This window comes from Poromitra crassiceps (genome assembly GCF_964638095.1).
Source record: "Poromitra crassiceps genome assembly, chromosome: 8".
Lineage (NCBI taxonomy): Eukaryota > Metazoa > Chordata > Actinopteri > Beryciformes > Melamphaidae > Poromitra > Poromitra crassiceps.
The window spans coordinates 22,635,843-22,654,718 of record NC_139629.1 but is presented as its reverse complement, the minus strand read 5'-3'; the positions used below and the strand labels follow the sequence as shown (position 1 = coordinate 22,654,718).

General features: G+C 46.1%; 1 protein-coding gene across 1 annotated transcript in view; it reads left to right on the top strand.

Moving 5' to 3' along the window:
• Positions 1 to 4,976, top strand: part of gfra2b (GDNF family receptor alpha 2b) — a gene marked incomplete at both ends in the record, with an annotated part of 180,497 nt that extends 175,521 nt beyond the window's left edge. Inside the window, 2 exons of the mRNA XM_083641113.1 lie at positions 1,099 to 1,111; positions 4,903 to 4,976. Coding sequence (XP_083497239.1) covers positions 1,099 to 1,111; positions 4,903 to 4,976 — 87 coding nt within the window. The remainder of the gene's footprint in view (positions 1 to 1,098; positions 1,112 to 4,902) is intronic.
• Positions 4,977 to 18,876: the final 13,900 nt, after the last annotated feature.

The following is an 18,876-nucleotide window of genomic DNA, read 5'->3' as shown; positions in this document are numbered from 1 at the left end:
AACGGTGAGTGGAGAAATATCACTAAACCGGCGTAAAAAGGTTACATAAACGTCTCCAAAGCGCACGGAGCAACGGAGCTGAGGCTGACGTTGGGTTGGACATGGTCATACATGCCAGAATAGCCTACTACATCTAAGCAATTTAATATGGGATCGCCTGCACACAGATTATTCATATCTAGGCTACTCCTGTGTTTTGCAGCTGCAACTGTGTTGCTTTTGGCCTGTATGATGTGATTGAACTTCATATTATTTCCAGCATAGTCCTTGTATGAAATATGGAGATATGCGTCTCTGCTGCCAATAGCCTATATGTGAAGACAAAATAGGCAATTTTTTATAAATGAAATCTATGCCCGCATGTACCGTGTCGATTCAGTTCAGCAGCCTTTTTTTATTTTATTATCGTTATTTTTCTTATTGATAGCCTATTAGCCCTATAGGAATTATGCCATCAGTGCTACCAAACACATCATGAGATCATTATTATTCATTGAGCCTAAATGGTCTAAAAACGCCTACGGATTTTGGAAATTTAGACTGAGATAGATTACACATTACTTCCACTCGCAAAAAAGACATGCAGGTTTTATTGAGTTTATTGAGAGGGTGAATTGAGCTGCTGTAGATACGTGGAGGCAGAAACCGCTCTTCAAAGAAATGACTGATGTGAATAAAAGCGGTAACTTTAGACACTCATTCAGTAACAGACTAATAATATCCAACGCGGATTTTGATTCTGCCATACAGGAAAGCTTCACGATTTGCGCTTTGAATGAATGAGGAAATAGGCGTGTCTGGCGCTGTAAAAGCTGGAGCAGTCCATATTGGATTGTGATTGGCTAGTTGTTAAAAACCACGCCTCTTTTGCGGGCACGAGCTCGGTGCACGAGCATTTTCGCGTGCACGCGCTCTCAACTTGATTAGAAAAACCTGGATCCACTTAACGAGTTGAGAACTACATTCGTGGTATGACTTAACTAGAATCCAGCTAGATGGCACTTATCTTAAGGCAAACCAGATCAAGGGACAGATCCTGGATCTTCTTATTCAACATTCGTGGTACAGCCCTCTGGTCCTTTCTGCGTCCGTGTCCAGAGCCCCTGCAGGAGTGAGAGAGAGAGATTATGAATCTTTATGACTGTTGTCATTAGGTGTCATTTTGCTTACTTATGTCATGGTTAATGCAAAGTTGACATTGTTTGAGATGTCTTCATTATGACAACTTGAGATTAACCAAGACACCATAACCTGTCAATGTCTTTGTTATGACAACTTGACATGAGCCAAGACACCAGTCATAAACATTCATACTAAAGCCTTCTTCATGTTCACGACATGTCATTATGTCATGTCAGTCGTCATATGCTGAGGTCCCCCACGACATGTGCAGCGAGAGTTTCTGCGTTGGATTTATTTTTGACGCGAGCGGCAGCCAGCCATGAAGTCAATACAAGTTGTGACCGTGACGCGGGGCAAAACACAGAGTGCTTATTGCGTGAATGGCCAGGCTCCTGCTCGATGCTTCCATGACGCGCTGCTTCTGAGATGCTTCTGGTGTGAACTAAGCGTAAGCCTATATGCCTATAGCAGCAATATATATATATATATATATATATAGCAGCAAAATCTCTCCACACAGACTTTCGACTTCTGTCGGCAAACTTTGTGAAAAGCAGGGGGCAGGCTCGCATGCTGTGCTTTACCCAATCAAAATGGAGTGGACGTGACTGAGAGTGTGTAGTAAAACTTACAATTTTCTTACAACGAGCTAGCATTGTTGTTGTTAGCGACGGAGGGATTTGATAGCGACACGCGGGGAGGGGAAAGGAAATCCATAAATGGTCAGAGCCGGTGGGTTGGAGCCAATGGCAGAGCTTGCAGGGAGCGGAAAGGGATTTTCTCCCGCGGCCGACGGAGTCCCTCGAGTTCCGGTTCTTCATGCATTCAGATTGAGAGCAGCAGAACTAAGGGTCTGGTGAGCCAGCCCTAACTCTCAGCTTTATCAAAGAGGAATGGTCTATTCTTAAATGTGGTGTCTGCCTCCTGGACAGAGACTTAGAAGATGGTTCCAGAGAAGAGGAAACTGCTAGCTGAAGGCTCTGTCTCCCATTCTACCTTTTGAAATTGTAGGAACGACGAGGCGACCTGCATTCTGACAACCTACACCAAGAAGCAACAGGCAAAAGTCCTAAACCCTGACAATCCTGCTGAACACGACAAAGTGTTTGTTATGTCAGGCATCGAACCAAAAAGCCATTTCAAAAACAACCTGCACTGACTTCCAGACGAGGAGTTTCCGGGTTTTAGGACTCACCGTGCAGCGTGCGATATGTCATGAGTGATTCATCATTCGTTTGATGAAGCGCCGCTGATTAAAAGCTGCTTACACAGTGACTCACACACACACACACACACACACACACACACACACACACACACACACACACACACACAGTGACTCACACACACACACACACACACACACACACACACACACACACACACACAGTGACTCACACACACACACACACACAGTGACTCACACACACACACACGCACACACACACACACACACACACACACACACACACACAGTGACTCACACACACACACACGCACACACGCACACACACACAGTGACTCACACACACAGACACACAGAGAGATGCTGGGCAAAGCGCAGGCCTTTTAGACAGGCAGACACAGCCAGTGTTTTGACGTTCAGCCATCAAAAGGACAGAGTAAACACTCACACACACACACACACACACACACACACTCTCTCTCTCACACTCACACACACACACTCACACACACACAGATTTGGACAGATGTACTGACCACACGTGTGTGGGCGTGTGACAGCAAAGGATATGCATTCCCCAGCTCTTATCTCTATTTCACACAGCTCTGTTACACTGTCATCCTTTACGTCCTCTACACCCTCTCTCTCTCTCTACCCCCCCTCTCTCTCTACCTCTCTCTCTCTACACCCCCCTCTCTCTCTACCTCTCTCTCTCTACCCCCCCTCTCTCTCTACACCCCCCTCTCTCTCTACCTCTCTCTCTCTACACCCCCTCTCTCTACCTCTCTCTCTCTACACCCCCCTCTCTCTACACCCCCCCCCTCTCTCTCTACCCCCCCTCTCTCTCTACACCCCCCTCTCTCTACCTCTCTCTCTCTACCCCCCCTCTCTCTCTACACCCCCCTCTCTCTACCTCTCTCTCTCTACACCCCCCCCCTCTCTCTACCTCTCTCTCTCTACACCCCCCCCTCTCTCTCTACCCCCCCTCTCTCTCTACACCCCCCTCTCTCTACCTCTCTCTCTCTACCCCCCCTCTCTCTCTACACCCCCCTCTCTCTACCTCTCTCTCTCTACACCCCCCCCTCTCTCTCTACCCCCCCTCTCTCTCTACACCCCTCTCTCTACCTCTCTCTCTCTACACCCCCCCCCTCTCTCTCTACCCCCCCTCTCTCTCTACCTCTCTCTCTCTCTACACCCCCCCCTCTCTCTCTACACCCCCCTCTCTCTACCTCTCTCTCTCTACACCCCCCCTCTCTCTCTACACCCCCCTCTCTCTACCTCTCTCTCTCTCTACCCCCCCTCTCTCTCTACACCCCCCTCTCTCTACCTCTCTCTCTCTACACCCCCTCTCTCTCTCTCTACCTCTCTCTCTCTACACCCCCTCTCTCTCTCTCTACCTCTCTCTCTCTACACCCCCTCTCTCTCTCTCTACCCCCCCTCTCTCTCTACACCCCCCTCTCTCTACCTCTCTCTCTACACCCCCTCTCTCTCTCTACCCCCCTCTCTCTCTACACCCCCCTCTCTCTACCTCTCTCTCTCTACACCCCCTCTCTCTCTCTCTACCCCCCCTCTCTCTACCTCTCTCTCTCTACACCCCCCCTCTCTCTCTCTCCCTCTCTCTCTACCCTCCCTCTCTCTCTCTCTACACGCCCTCTCTCTCTCTCTACACCCTCTCTCTCTCTCTACACCCCCTCTCTCTCTACCCCTCTCTCTCTCTCTCTACACCCCCTCTCTCTCTACCCTCCCTCCCTCTCTCTCTACACCCCCTCTCTCTCTCTCTCTCTCTCTACCCCTCTCTCTCTCTACCCCTCTCTCTCTCTCTGTCTCTTTATGTATCTCTCTACCCCTTTCTCTCTCTGCCTCTCTTCTTCTCTTTATTTATCTCTCTCCCTCTCTCTCCATCCCCTCTCTGTGTCTCTCTCCCCCTCTCTCTATCTTTATCTCTCTCTGTGTCTCTCTCCCCCTCTCTCTCTCTTTATCTCTCTCTGTCTCTCTCCCCCTCTCTCTATCTTGATCTCTCTCTGTCTCTCTCCCCCTCTCTCGCTCTTTATATCTCTCTCTCTGTCCCTAGTGCAGGCAGCATTAATCCGTGGACTTATTCTCCCACTTTTGATTCAGACAGTGCTGATAACAGGTAGAGTGTGTGTGTGTGTGTGTGTGTATGTGTGCCTGAACACAGGTAGTGTGTGTGTGTGTGTGTGTGTGTGCCTGCCTGAACACAGGTAGTGTGTGTGTGTGTGTGTGTGTGTGTGTGTGTGTGTGTGTGTGTGCGTGCGTGCGTGCCTGAACACAGGTAGAGTGTGTGTGTGTGTGTGTGTGTGTGCCTGAACACAGGTAGTGTGTGTGTGTGTGTGTCACGTGTGTGTGTGTGTATGTGTGTGTGTGTGTGTGTGTGTGTGTGTGTGTGTGTGTGTGTGACGTGTGTGTGTGTGTGTGTGTGTGTGTGTGTGTGAACACAGGTAGTGTGTGTGTGTGTGTGTGTGTGTGTGTGTGTGTGTGTGTGTGCCAGGTAGTGTGAAATCACACTCACTCCATCCATCTCCATGTCCTGCGTGTGTCACTCTGTGTCCTCTGTCCTCTGTGTCTGCTCACAGCTCCACCTCTGTGTCTGCTCACAGCTCCACCTCTGTGTCTGCTCACAGCTCCACCTCTGTGTCCACCACCATGACTGTCATGACTCACTTTCCTTACCTCCTCTCCTACAGTAGTCCCTTTCCTTACCTCCTCTCCTGCAGTAGTCCCTTTCCTTACCTCCTCTCCTACAGTAGTCCCTTTCCTTACCTCCTCTCCTACAGTAGTCCCTTTCCTTACCTCCTCTCCTGCAGTAGTCCCTTTCCTTACCTCCTCTCCTACAGTAGTCCCTTTCCTTACCTCCTCTCCTGCAGTAGTCCCTTTCCTTTCCTCCCCTCCTACAGTAGTCCCTTTCCTTACCTCCTCTCCTACAGTAGTCCCTTTCCTTACCTCCTCTCCTACAGTAGTCCCTTTCCTTACCTCCTCTCCTACAGTAGTCCCTTTCCTTACCTCCTCTCCTACAGTAGTCCCTTTCCTTACCTCCTCTCCTACAGTAGTCCCTTTCCTTAACTCCTCTCCTACAGTAGTCCCTTTCCTTACCTCCTCTCCTACAGTAGTCCCTTTCCTTACCTCCTCTCCTACAGTAGTCCCTTTCCTTACCTCCTCTCCTACAGTAGTCCCTTTCCTTACCTCCTCTCCTACAGTAGTCCCTTTCCTTTCCTCCCCTCCTCCCTCTCCCAACACAGTCGGCAGAATAAAATGTCTGCTTTTTATGTGCAAACCAGGGATACGTACAATCTCAACGTAAATGTGACACAAAAGGCGGTTAATTTGAAAACATCACCACCTTACCAATGTTGAAGGCAAATAAGCCAACTTGAACAACATTGGTTCTGTTTAGGCAAGTCAAACAACTTGTTTAGCAATCTGGCAAGTCAAACAACGTTTTAAAGTTTAGGGCGATCTGGCAAGTCAAACAACTTGTTTAAGGTTAGGGCGATCTGGCAAGTCAAACAACTTGTTTAAGGTTAGGGCGATCTGGCAAGTCAAACAACTTGTTTAAGGTTAGGGCGCTCTGGCAAGTCAAACAACTTGTTTAAGGTTAGGGCGCTCTGGCAAGTCAAACAACTTGTTTAAGGTTAGGGCGCTCTGGCAAGTCAAACAACTTGTTTAAGGTTAGGGCGATCTGGCAAGTCAAACAACTTGTTTAAGGTTAGGGCGATCTGGCAAGTCAAACAACTTGTTTAAGGTTAGGGCGATCTGGCAAGTCAAACAACTTGTTTAAGGTTAGGGCGATCTGGCAAGTCAAACAACTTGTTTAAGGTTAGGGCGCTCTGGCAAGTCAAACAACTTGTTTAAGGTTAGGGCGATCTGGCAAGTCAAACAACTTGTTTAAGGTTAGGGCGCTCTGGCAAGTCAAACAACTTGTTTAAAGAGCATGGAGCAGGGTAATTCCTTTGCTAAATGTATACTTAACCTTGTCCCTATGTCCATTTGAAAAGTTAATGCATCATTAAAAAAAAAAAAAAAAAAAGTTTGAAAAAAAATATGGAGAAAAACACCTTCCTTTTTCAGAAGGAAATAAGAGACTTTTAATCTGACAAGAAAAAGCCTGCTACGTCACAGTGGGGAGTGGCTCCCGCGTGCGTGTGTCCCTCTCCCCTCCCACTGCATGGTCAAATCAGTCGCATATTCAGGACAGATAGTCAGGTCAGGTACTACGCTAGTCAAAGTCAATCAGTCAGCCAGTTAGTCGGTCGGTTAGTTGGTAGGTTAATCACTAGTTAGTTTTTAGTATATAGTTAGTCATTTAGTCAGTAGCTGCCTGTAGTAAGTCGTTGTCAGTGAGTTTTGGGTCGGGTGTCGCCAGGTTCCTGCATGCAGATGCAGATAACAAGTCAGCTCCACTCTGCTGCTGCTGCCTGTCTGCGTGACACTCTTTCTATCTCTCTCTCTCTCTCTCTCTCTCTCTCTCTCTCTCACTCGCTCTCTCTCTCTCTCTCACTCGGTGTGTGTGTGTGTGTGTACCTGCTGTCTGCGCGGTGACACGCTCTCTATCTCTCTTTTTCGTCTCTCTCACTCGCTCCGGGAGGGAGGGAGGGGAAAGAGCGAGTGGAGGGGCCCTCCGTCAGTCCCCCTCTCTCTCTCTCTCTCTCTCACTCGGTGTGTGTGTGTGTGTGTGTGTGTGTGTGTGTGTGTGTGTGTGTCTACGCTGTGTGACACGCTCTCTCTTCACTCGAGGGAGGGGGAGGCTGCGGCTCTTTCCTCCCCGCACAGCACAGCACCGCTGCTCTGCTCTGCTCTGCTCTGCTCTGCTCTGCTCTGCTCTGCTCTGCAGCAGCTTCGGGAGGTTTTCTCACTGTGTTCGGGACTTCGAAAACTCGGCCAGATGGCTGGACACATACGTCACTTTTGCGCGCGTGTGTGTGTGTGTGTGCGTGTGTGTGTGTGTGTGTGTGTGTGTGTGTGTGTGTGTGTGTGTGTGTGTGTGTGTGTGTGTGTGTGTGTGTGTGTGTGTGTGTGTGTGTGCGTGCGTGCGTGTGTGTGTATCGAATTACAGTCCGCACCTCGGCCCGCCTCCGCTCGCCTCGCTTGCTTTCTCAACTCTCTCCGCGGTCCGTTGTTTCATAGCTGGGCTGTTCCTGCTCTCTTTCACTGTCAAAATTAGGCTGAGGCCATCGTATTCATGTACATAAACATTTGCTACCTCCTCTTCCTCCTGAAAACCGGCGTTAGCATCCATAGTGTGTGACTGACAGCCCTGACCTAAGTGACGACAGACAGAGGGACAGACAGAGGGACAGACGGTCATGCCTGGCGACTCCCCACTGTGACGTCGGAGTTTTGGGATCCAAGATGTCAAAATAAAAGTTAAAAAAATAAAACGACCCCAGAAGTCACTGTAGTGTATATGTAAGTGTCTTAATGTGAAAATCGAGTTCCTCCATAATTCACCTACACATTGACTGATTGGGGTCTCTAACCTGCCCCATGCTCTTTAAGGTTAGGGCGATCTGGCAAGTCAAACAACTTGTTTAAGGTTAGGGCGCTCTGGCAAGTCAAACAACTTGTTTAAGGTTAGGGCGATCTGGCAAGTCAAACAACTTGTTTAAGGTTAGGGCGATCTGGCAAGTCAAACAACTTGTTTAAGGTTAGGGCGCTCTGGCAAGTCAAACAACTTGTTTAAGGTTAGGGCGCTCTGGCAAGTCAAACAACTTGTTTAAGGTTAGGGCGCTCTGGCAAGTCAAACAACTTGTTTAAGGTTAGGGCGCTCTGGCAAGTCAAACAACTTGTTTAAGGTTAGGGCGCTCTGGCAAGTCAAACAACTTGTTTAAGGTTAGGGCGCTCTGGCAAGTCAAACAACTTGTTTAAGGTTAGGGCGCTCTGGGCACCAGAGTCGATCAGTCTGACGACTAATATGACTCTGCGACAGACAGACGATATTTTGGGGTTTCTGCTGTAGAGCGGTCGTCCCGCCCCTTCTGTCATTATTTACAGTCTGAGGAAGTCTCATATGCCGATATTTATTATTATTATTATTATTAGCCAAAATGTCGTCTGGACCTATAACCAGGGCTGGGCGATAAAACGATAGCAATATATATTGCGATAGACACGTGATCAATACAATTAAAAAAATGGTTCGATAGAGCCGTTCGATAGACTGCATGAAAAAAACAAGAGCGCTTCTCCTCATAAACAGCCTATCATGTCATTTGTTAATACAGCGTGCTACAGACAGCCAATCATTTACAGACAAACCCCGCCCCAGCTCATAAACAGCCAATCATATGCCTTGACAATGAGCAGTGCTAGTGTAGTGACGCGAACAGCAGGTTTGATCTCACCCGGCACCACACACCTCCAAGTGAATCAACAATAACACAGAAGAGAACATGAATGCGGGGAGAAGACGTGGAGGAAATTGTTAATACAAGGAAAGCAGAAAGCAGAACACCGTCGACTATAAACGTTACAAAGAATTCAATGTGAGGGAGTTTCAATTCATGTTAATGTAAATTGACAGCGTGTTAAGCCCGTAGTCTTTCTTGTGCGACACCAATTTCACAAATGCGGACATCGTTACTTTGTGGATGGGCAGCTCATTCACTGAATCACATAACGTTAAACAAGCCTGAAATACACGTTACCAAACGTTCTTTTTTGTTTGAGAAGGCTCTCCACCATACATCCTCACCGCCTCTCCTACCATCATCACCTCCTCTCCTCTTTTACCATACCAGCACCGGGTTGGTGGTAAGGCTGTCTCCACGTTAGACATCTAATGTAATGATTCATGTCAGCTGGGCTTGCGGTGACCTTGTCTCAAACAGGCCGGGTGGCCGGAATGAAGGAGCCATAATCAGCCAGGTGAGGTTAGGCTGGGCAGGGCGAGGCTGATCAGCCAGGTGAGGTTAGGCTGGGCAGGGCGAGGCTGATCAGCCAGGTGAGGTTAGGCTGGGCAGGGCGAGGCTGATCAGCCAGGTGAGGTTAGGCTGGGCAGGGCGAGGCTGATCAGCCAGGTGAGGTTAGGCTGGGCAGGGCGAGGCTGATCAGCCAGGTGAGGTTAGGCTGGGCAGGGCGGGCAGCCGGGCGAGACCTGACTCACCCGGCAAACGTCATCTTTAACTTCCAAAGCCCAAAACAAATCAACTTAAAAACTCAGTCATACAGCCCCATTACCTATTCATTACAGTACCTACTATTAAACAAATCATAAGCATACAAAACAAAAACAGAAAGCAATGAGAGAGACCACACAACAGGTATGATGCCACCTGCTATGATGTTTGTTTGGGATTCAACTCATTGGTTTAATAATCTTTATGATTGTTTTAGTTATCTGATATTTTGATTACTTTGACTTTGACTGTCTGTTGTGGAAGCTGATGGGGATCTGAAAAAACACATTTTGGGTGTGGTTTTAGGGTTACTGTAAGATTCACTCTTTTTACAACCTGGACCTTATTTCCAGCACCGCAGGGATGACGTATTTTTGTAGGCTTAACCAGAAATCACCGCCATTTTGGTTCGTCGGGGGGAAAAGTGAATGGGGTTTTAGGGGATTTCACTTAAATGCATAAAATAAAGTCTGTGGTTAACAAAAGTTTATGGGAATGCGAATTTGGGTTCAGCATTTCAGAATTTGGGTAAAGCGATAATATGGAAGATTTTCATCTAAATAAATGTGTTAAGTCACTATATCTCTCATAGTGACTTAACACAATGGTGATTGAGCCTATGGCCCATTGATGGAAGCCTTTGCATTTGGATTGGACGGGAGTTTGTGTTTTCCTACGTTTTGGGCGTGGTTTCTGAATGATGACGCGTGTGTCTCTCTATTCACCTTATGTAGCCACGCCCATTTGACCCGGTTGTGTGGTCGTGTCACAACTTCCGCTAAAAATAAAATAAAATAAAATGGCTGGCTGCTCCAATATCATCTAACTCTGAATTAACTAATAATTTGGCCAATTGTATGTAACATACCAAATAAAAGCAAACGGCAATGTCTAAGAATGCAACGCCATGTAACTGGCTCGTTAAGTCTCGCATTCCAGGGAATTACGTTAATGTCTGCGGGTCTTATTGACTTAAGTGGCTCGAGCTGCGCTCGGAGGAGAGAAAACTATCTGAAGCTTTCTTTGTTGGAGTCCAGGTATGTTTTACAAGAAAGTGCTCGTCATTGTCGACGATAACGTTATCTGACCTGGCTAACAGTGGATACTTGCTTGCTTGCTGTGTACCGAGCTCAAAGTAGTAGGCTACGTTCTTTATTTTACACCCTGCACTGTCCGCTCCAACCCTCTTATTTTGCGCCGTGACCGCCGGAAGTGTTAACAGGACCCGGAATAATTTGGCCCACTGTAAGGTCTGAACATAAGGTGAATAGGAAACATAACACATTACAATACAATACAATACAAAACGTAGAAAAAAATATAAAAACAACAGACCTTGATATCAAGAGTACAGTCATAATACATAGAGGCTCTTTCGCCAATGTCGCCACATGATTGAGTTGAACCTGGTGCTACTTTTGACAGGATTCATTAAGGCCACAATAACACTGCTCATCGAGTCATCTAAACGACACATCAATCTGTAGGCTACATGAGGTTTCTTAAAAGTGCTCTAAGACGCCATTTACACCTGGCATTAACATGCGTTTTCTGCCATCAGATTGCAATCAGATTGTATTTTATCACTTCAGCCTGATTCCATTTACACCTGGCACTAACATGCGTTTTGGGTGAACAGATTGCAATCCGATTGCTCTCCAGCTCGAACGTCATCACGCGCGCGCTCCCTGAACGTGTGCATGCATGTTTGCATACATGCACAGGGAAATAGAGGTTATTGTTAAGCTCAAATGCGCAGTGAATGTCCCCTTCACCTGGACAAAACGATGGCCGATCACGCAGCACTGCATCTATTTCTTTATAAAAAGGACACGTTGCTCTGCCCCTGCCACTTTTCTTGTTCTTGTCCTTGGCCTGTCTGTAAGCCGTGTTTCCATTACTAAATATCGCAATAAAAATCGGGTAATGCAAACATGTAAATTTCGAAAAACCTCCCAAATATTGCAAAAAGCTTTTGCGCTCTCATGAGGTAGTTTTTCAGACGTGTCGATATAGCAGTTTTCTCTGTAGGTTCTTCTCCCATGGAGCTGGGAGACACTGGGTCCGTGACACACACACATAGCCTACATACGTTTTCCGTGCATGTCATTGGCTGTAACCACCTGTGTTGCGTTCAGGTAACATCCTAAATTACAATGTTATACAATTGAGAGCATAATTTATCTTTTATATGAAAGGAAAATGAGGGGGAAAGGGTTCGAACCCTTTCTCCCTCATTTTCCTTTCATTTTCCACTCCTTTTCCAAAGGAGAAGTGTTGATATAAAAGAGAAATTATGCTCTCAATTGTATAATGTTGTAATTTAGGATGTTACCTGAACGCAACACAGGTGGTTACAGCCGTGGCAAAACCTCCGAGATGAGGGCACACACCGGTGCGGTGCTGCCAGGGAATTGCGTTCAGGACAGGTGTGCGCGCCGTCACCGACTTCCGAAGATTACCGTATGGTAGTTGCTGAATGCGTTTTGAGAGGACGCATTGCATTTACACTTGTGTTAAATGTTGTCATAATGCGTCCCTGACCACCTCCGGAGGTGGTTTGGCCGATCAGATTGCAATCCTTCTTCAATGCGTTTTGGGGGTGTTTACACCTGTACTTTCAAGTGATAAAATACAATCGGATTGCAATCTGATGGCAGAAAACGCATGTTAATGCCAGGTGTAAATGGCCTCTAAATGTAGGCATACCTACGCTGACAAACAGCTGGCTGGCACTGTGCCAACAGTCGTAGTGCATCATTATAAGCCACGTTTAGTCTTTGCATGCCGCTTTTCCTGTATAGCTGCCCCACAGGTGAGCAGTATACAGCGGGGTAACAGGGAATGAATGTTGGTGAAATGAAACAAGTATAGTGGTAGGTGTGTGTGTGTGTGTGTGTGTGTGTGTGTGTGTGTGTGTGTGTGCGCGCGTGTGTGTGTATGTGTGTGTGTGTGTGCGTGCGTGTGTGTGTGTGTGTGTGTGCGCGTGTGTGTGAGTGTGTGTGTGAGAGTAGCAGCTCAGAGCCTGTAAAGGCATGTAAGGTTTTAAGACACAGGGACACTGTCTCTGCCTATTGCTATAGCAACAAGTGTGTGTGTGTGTGTGTGTGTGTGGGGGGGGGGGGGGGGGGGGGGGGGCTGTAATTATGAAGCAGCGCAGAGAGAGGGAGGGCAGAGGTGTTAGAAGAGGCTGAGCAGGGAAGACAGGATTAAAAAGCAGGAGAATGACATGGCCGCCATGTAAAGAGAATAATTTAAAATCCCCCTCTCCTCTCCTCCTCTCTTCTCCCCCCCCCCCCCCCATTTCTGCCTCATTAGTTTTCTATCCAGTGTTCTCTCCATCTGTTTGCCGCTGTCCTCTCTGTTCCACATGCCGTGATGCGCCTATCGGGGAGGAAACTGCACACAAGCTAAATCGACAGGCAAACCAAGATGTTGTGAGCAGGGTTGAAAAAAACGTGAAAAAAATGCTCTGTTCCACATGCCGTGATGCGCCTATCGGGGAGGAAACTGCACACAAGCTAAATCGACAGGCAAACCAAGATGTTGTGAGCAGGGTTGAAAAAAACGTGAAAAAAATGAACTCACATGCACGTGTGCACACGCACACGCGCACACACACACACACACACACACACACACACACGAAAGCATGTTGAATGTGTAATCTTTAGTTCAAAGGACAGTTTCTTCAGAACCCCGTTTCACTAAGTTATTGATATTCTGTGATTTTTCATGCTTGTATTTATCCAGCAATGTGCTGTTTTCATAGCCTACATATGAGCTCACAAAAGGGATAGGAACTTATTAGTGTATAATGCTGTGGACAGTCCACATTTATTAACCTAAAGAGTCACAGCAAATGGGGCAGCTTTAGCCTACATAGACCAGATGGGTAGATCCGGGTAGGCCTACTTCGCAAGATGTCAAGGCCGCACCCCTTTTAGGGGGAAAACACAAGCCACTGGCGGTTGACTTCAATGTAAAATAGCAAAACAAAAGAAAGTCTATAGAAAAAGAACAGAATTCATTTCATTTATACATGACCCAAAGACACCATGACATGACATAGTGGCGTAACGTCATTGCCATGGGCCCCGGTGTAAATATTTGCTCTGGGCCCTACAGTACCTAACAATTGTATTGTTATAGAAAATATGGACTCACTCATTATTTTTTTCGTCAGGCAGATTGTTAGCCGTCTATTGTGCGTCAGGACCCCCGAACGGTAAACAAGAGGGCCGGCTACGCTACGTGAAGGGATATTCCTCATCTCTTGCTCCAACTCCTATACTGTATGGTCAATGATGTCACCAGAACCTCACAGGAGACTCCGCTGAAGACACGTTGGAAAGAGAACGCGTTCGTATTTTCCCATACGATGACGCCAATCCATTGACTCCAGTAAACTAAATGTAAAGCTAATAGCATTCGTTAGCCTAGTAAGCAACATGATGGCAAGTGCTGACTGCATACTGTAATTCAGCATGGAAGTTTATTTGGAGTGGGACTGCAGCAGAAGCCGTAAGAACGTTATGTCTCCCCAAAGCGAGACTCGCTCTTCATGGGCCCTTGACAGCTCTGGGCCCCGGTGCACTGCACCGCCGATCCTTACGCCAATGACATGACAATATGTTTCAACTCGGCCGGCCATAGAATGCACAAGATACATCGACAATACAGTATTACTTGTCTTACATGAACGCTGTATCCAGCCCACTGGTGAGTTTCCACCAGTTTACATGCATCATCCACATTGAAGGTGCTACTCTATTGAGAAAATAAAACACATTGCATCCGGGTTTTTTTTTGTGTGTGTGTGAAACCAACAAAACAGAAACTCTTCGGCATATCTATATGCAGTGTTGGGCAAGTTACTTTCAAAATGTAATATCTACTACATATTACCAGTTACTTCCATTTGAAAGTAATAAGTTACTTTACAATATTATTGTCTGTGTAGAGTAACTCGTTACTTATTACACTACTTTTGCATTACTTTTACCAAAACAACAGCAGGAGCAAATGACATCGCCGCCCTGGAACCATCCTGAAAAATTGCCTTGAAGTCAGAGTAAACCGTCCAAATTCAAAATGTTATCATTTTCCTTTGTTATTGTCATCTAAAGTGGTTATTTGCATGAAAGCACACAGTTTGATTAGGAAATGATTTAAATATGTGCTTTGATTTAAAAATAATAAATCAATTTGTAACTTGAGTTACTTGACAAAGTAACTGGTATAATATTACTGAAATCCTATAAGTAAGTTATATTACTGAGTTACTGCTAAAAGTAATATATTACATGTAATATGTTACTTTTGTAATGAGTTACCCCCAACACTGTCTCTATGTAACCGGCTCTTTGTCTGTATAGCGAAATTAGGGTTATAGAACAGATAACAGGTATATAAGGTATGGACCAGTAATGGTAGGTTCGACTCTGGGAGGAATATAATGAGATAATTGACACACACACACACACACACACACACACACACACACACACACACACACACACACACACACAAGCACACACAAGCGACTGGAGCCACGGGTACGTTCGATTTGAAATATATATTGTAGGGAATAACATAAATGAAATAAAATGGAAAAAGGTTTACAATCCCTTCCTATCTAAGCCGGGTTCCTAATAGTGCACAGCACACTTTAACCTAGGGCCCAAAATCGAAATAAACAAAAATACTGCAATGTTCCTTTTAAGAAAAACTCAGTGTTCCTCAGTTGCTTATTCAAGTGCAGTTCCTTTGATTGCTATGTGCAGCTGCTTTAGTCAATATCAGTCTGGTCAGTCAAGTTTTTAAGTGTACTTAGTATGGTCAATTTCACAGTATCTAGTGTGGTTCCATGGCCTACCACACTGATGAGAGTGAAGCTGGTTGATTCCTCGGGGTGATTGGGGTCCAACTCCTTGGAACACTTCCTCGTCAGGAAGAATCCAAAATCCAACGTCCAATCAATTTTCAGGGATCTGAAAAAACCTCACCTGTAATAGACTATCACTATACTGATCAACAAATTCCTCTCTTATGGCCATATATCAATGAATATCAACTCTCAACACAATAGTGAATTAATTAATTTGAACTTCAACTGTAAAGTCTTTATCTGGTTTGGAAAAAAGAAAATCCCTGTGCCTACCCAGGCCCACCCGTAGAAATGCCCCTGGCGTGGAGAACCATACTGTACATCAGCTTCACAGTGCATTTTCCTCTCTCCAGATTGGGAACTGGAATCCTTCTGCCTTGCAACTGATTCTTTCCCCAGAGGACCACACAGCTGACAACATCTTAGGCCCACACAGCTGACAACATCTTAGGCCCACACAGCTGACAACATCTTAGGACCACACAGCTGACAACATCTTAGGTCCACACAGCTGACAACATCTTAGGGGACATTCACACCAAAAGCGCTTTTTTCAGTCAGAACGCTATGAAAATCATGTTGAGAGCGCTTCCATTGTGCACAAAACACAGCGCACGGAGCGTTTTTTTTGTGCTCCGTTTGTTTCCCCTGTAGTCGCGTGCAGTACAGATCAGAACACAACGACCACATGGACGGTAGCCAGCAAGTTTTGTCTGTTTGATGTTGTTCACTGTCAACACGAAAGCCAGATTATTGCCAATTCTGGCAGCAGCGGAGGTTGAAAATCCCTCGGGAGGAGAAAAGGTAGGTGGAGTGAAAACAACGAGGAGGGTGCTTTTCCTCTAATGTCCAACTTTTTTCAGCTTTAAAACGTCCACAGCGCTCCTCCAACAACAACAGCGCTAAACGCCAGGTGCGTTCATTAAAAGAGGTCATGAGGGATGATCTGCAACAGCGTTACTCCTCTGAGAAAGCTAAGATGATCTGCAACAGCGTTACTCCTCTGAGAAAGCTTAGATGATCTGCAACAGCGTTACTCCTCTGAGAAAGCTTAACATCGCGTCATTGATCCCCGTTACAAGGACAGCTTTTCTCAAAACAAGGATGACACCATCAAATCCACAGTGGAGGAACCAGTGAAACTGGCAGAAGAAACCACACCATGCACTGCCACCTGCTCCACCTCCACCTGAAGAATGACCTGCCGCTGCTGATCAAGAGCAAGGAAGGCTCATACTGGCATGGTGGAAGGCTCATCTACTGGCATGGTGGAAGGCTCATCTACTGGCATGGTGGAAGGCTCATCTACTGGCATGGTGGAAGGCTCATCTACTGGCATGGTGGAAGGCTCATCTACTGGCATGGTGGAAGGCTCATGTTCAAGAGTTGCCTCTGCTTGGCAACGTGGGAAGAAAGTTTCTCTGCATCCCAGCCACAAGTGTGCCCTCTGAGAGGGTGTTCAGTTCCAGAGGACACATCCTCTCTCCTCACCGCAACAGACTTCTCCCAGAAGATGTCAAACAGGCTCACATTCCTGCATCATAACCTGGACTGAAAGTTAGTCTCCTAAAACCTGTAGGCTTTCATTTTATTTTAAAGTTTTATTTTCGGAAAACAATTCAATTGTTTATGTTCTGACAACTTCTGAGGTTGTCGAGTTGCAGGTTTGGGCTCACAGAGGCAGCACGTATTTGTTTTATTTAGGTGGTGCTTTGTTTTTCTTCTTCTTCTTCTTTAACAATTCATTTATTGATGTTCTGAAGTTGTTGGGCTGCAGGTTTCACAGACTGCATTTATTTTTTATTTATTTTTAGAAAAGTTGAAGACAGAAGTTGTTGAGCTGCATGTTTAGGCTCACTTAAGAGACGGTAATTCAGTGATGTCATAAGAGCAGGTGAGCCCACACAGCGGTCGAGCTGCGGGGCAAGCGTGGCCGTGGCATTGTGACATCATCAGTGATGTCATAAGAGTAATTGCGATGTCATCAGTGATGCGAAGTTGTGACATCATCAGTGATCATCAGTGATGCCATAAGAGAAAGTGAGTAGATGCCTAGTGTTATTTAAAAATAAAATACATTTTTGTTCAATGGCAAAAAACTGCCAAAATAGTGTTTTGCTTACACCTGTGTTTACCCTGCCTTTTCAACACAAAATGCCCCCTGTGAAAAGGGTCTATAAGGGCGTGAGAGGAGGGAGAGAGGATTACAGCGTTTTACAGGTTGGAAATAGCATTGTCAAGCAGGAGAGAGATGGGAGGTGGACATATTTCTGACATCAGAATAGAATTGCATACAATAACTTAATATGGGGTTACACACACACACACACACACACACACACACACACGCACACACACGCACACACATAGAGGCTGAGATGAGGAAATCATGCAGAAAATCCAATCGTGAGCTGTCACACACAACACACGCTGCCAATCAGAACTGAGAAATACACATTGTGCCTCTTAAAGCAAGGTAGCCTAGTGTGGAGATATGCAGAGACACAGTGCCAACATTCAACACACACACACACACACACACACACACACACACACACACACACACACACACACACACACACACACCTCACTCTCTCACACTCACACACACATCTGTCTCACACACACACACACACACACATCACAGCACAGACCTGACAGGAATAAACGCACTGTAACTGTAATAAGAGCTGAAGATGTCAGCGGCAATCATAACACTAACAACAACAGACACATTACTCACAATATCGCACACACGTGCGCACGCACACGCGCACACACACACACACACACACACACGTGACTGGTAGTATGTGCCATAAAGAGGCGGAGAGCCCAGGGAGACACGATGTTCACTTCTTTCAGCTGACACACCACTCATCACACACACACACACACACACACACACACACACACACACACACACACACACACACACACACACACACACACACACACACACACACACACCACTCATCACACCGAAGGCAAAATGTAGCTGTAGGTCTTCATTTATACAGAATGTATGTACTGTACAGATATACTATATCATCCTGCCAACATTGGCTGTGAAGCAGAGGGAGATTTTACTAACATTTGTCGGGGAGGGGGACATGTGCCAGGGGGGGGGGGGATCTAGCTTCAACAAGTATTTTCTGGTGCGTTTACATTTATTGTACATTATTGTACCGTCGATATACTGTACTTGCATTAGTGACCTCTCACAGAGATTAATGTAATCTAATGTAGAAAGAACAGAATGAAAAACAGTATGCATTCTTTTTTTAAATAGCACCTAAATATCAAATCCTACCTTACCAAAGTTGTTTGTTTACCATGGTATTTTCAATTTCCATTTTCCAGTAAAAACGAAGAAAGAAATATGTTTCTATGATAAACACGCATTTAGTCGTGTAGATATTTTTAGATTAGCAGGTACATCTACACGTTTGCTGATGTGGCTAGCGGTTGGAAAAGGGAAGGTCTCGCACCGACACCAAGTGGACTGAAATTTGGAAGCGCTGGGTTGGGTTTGCCAGGAAGCA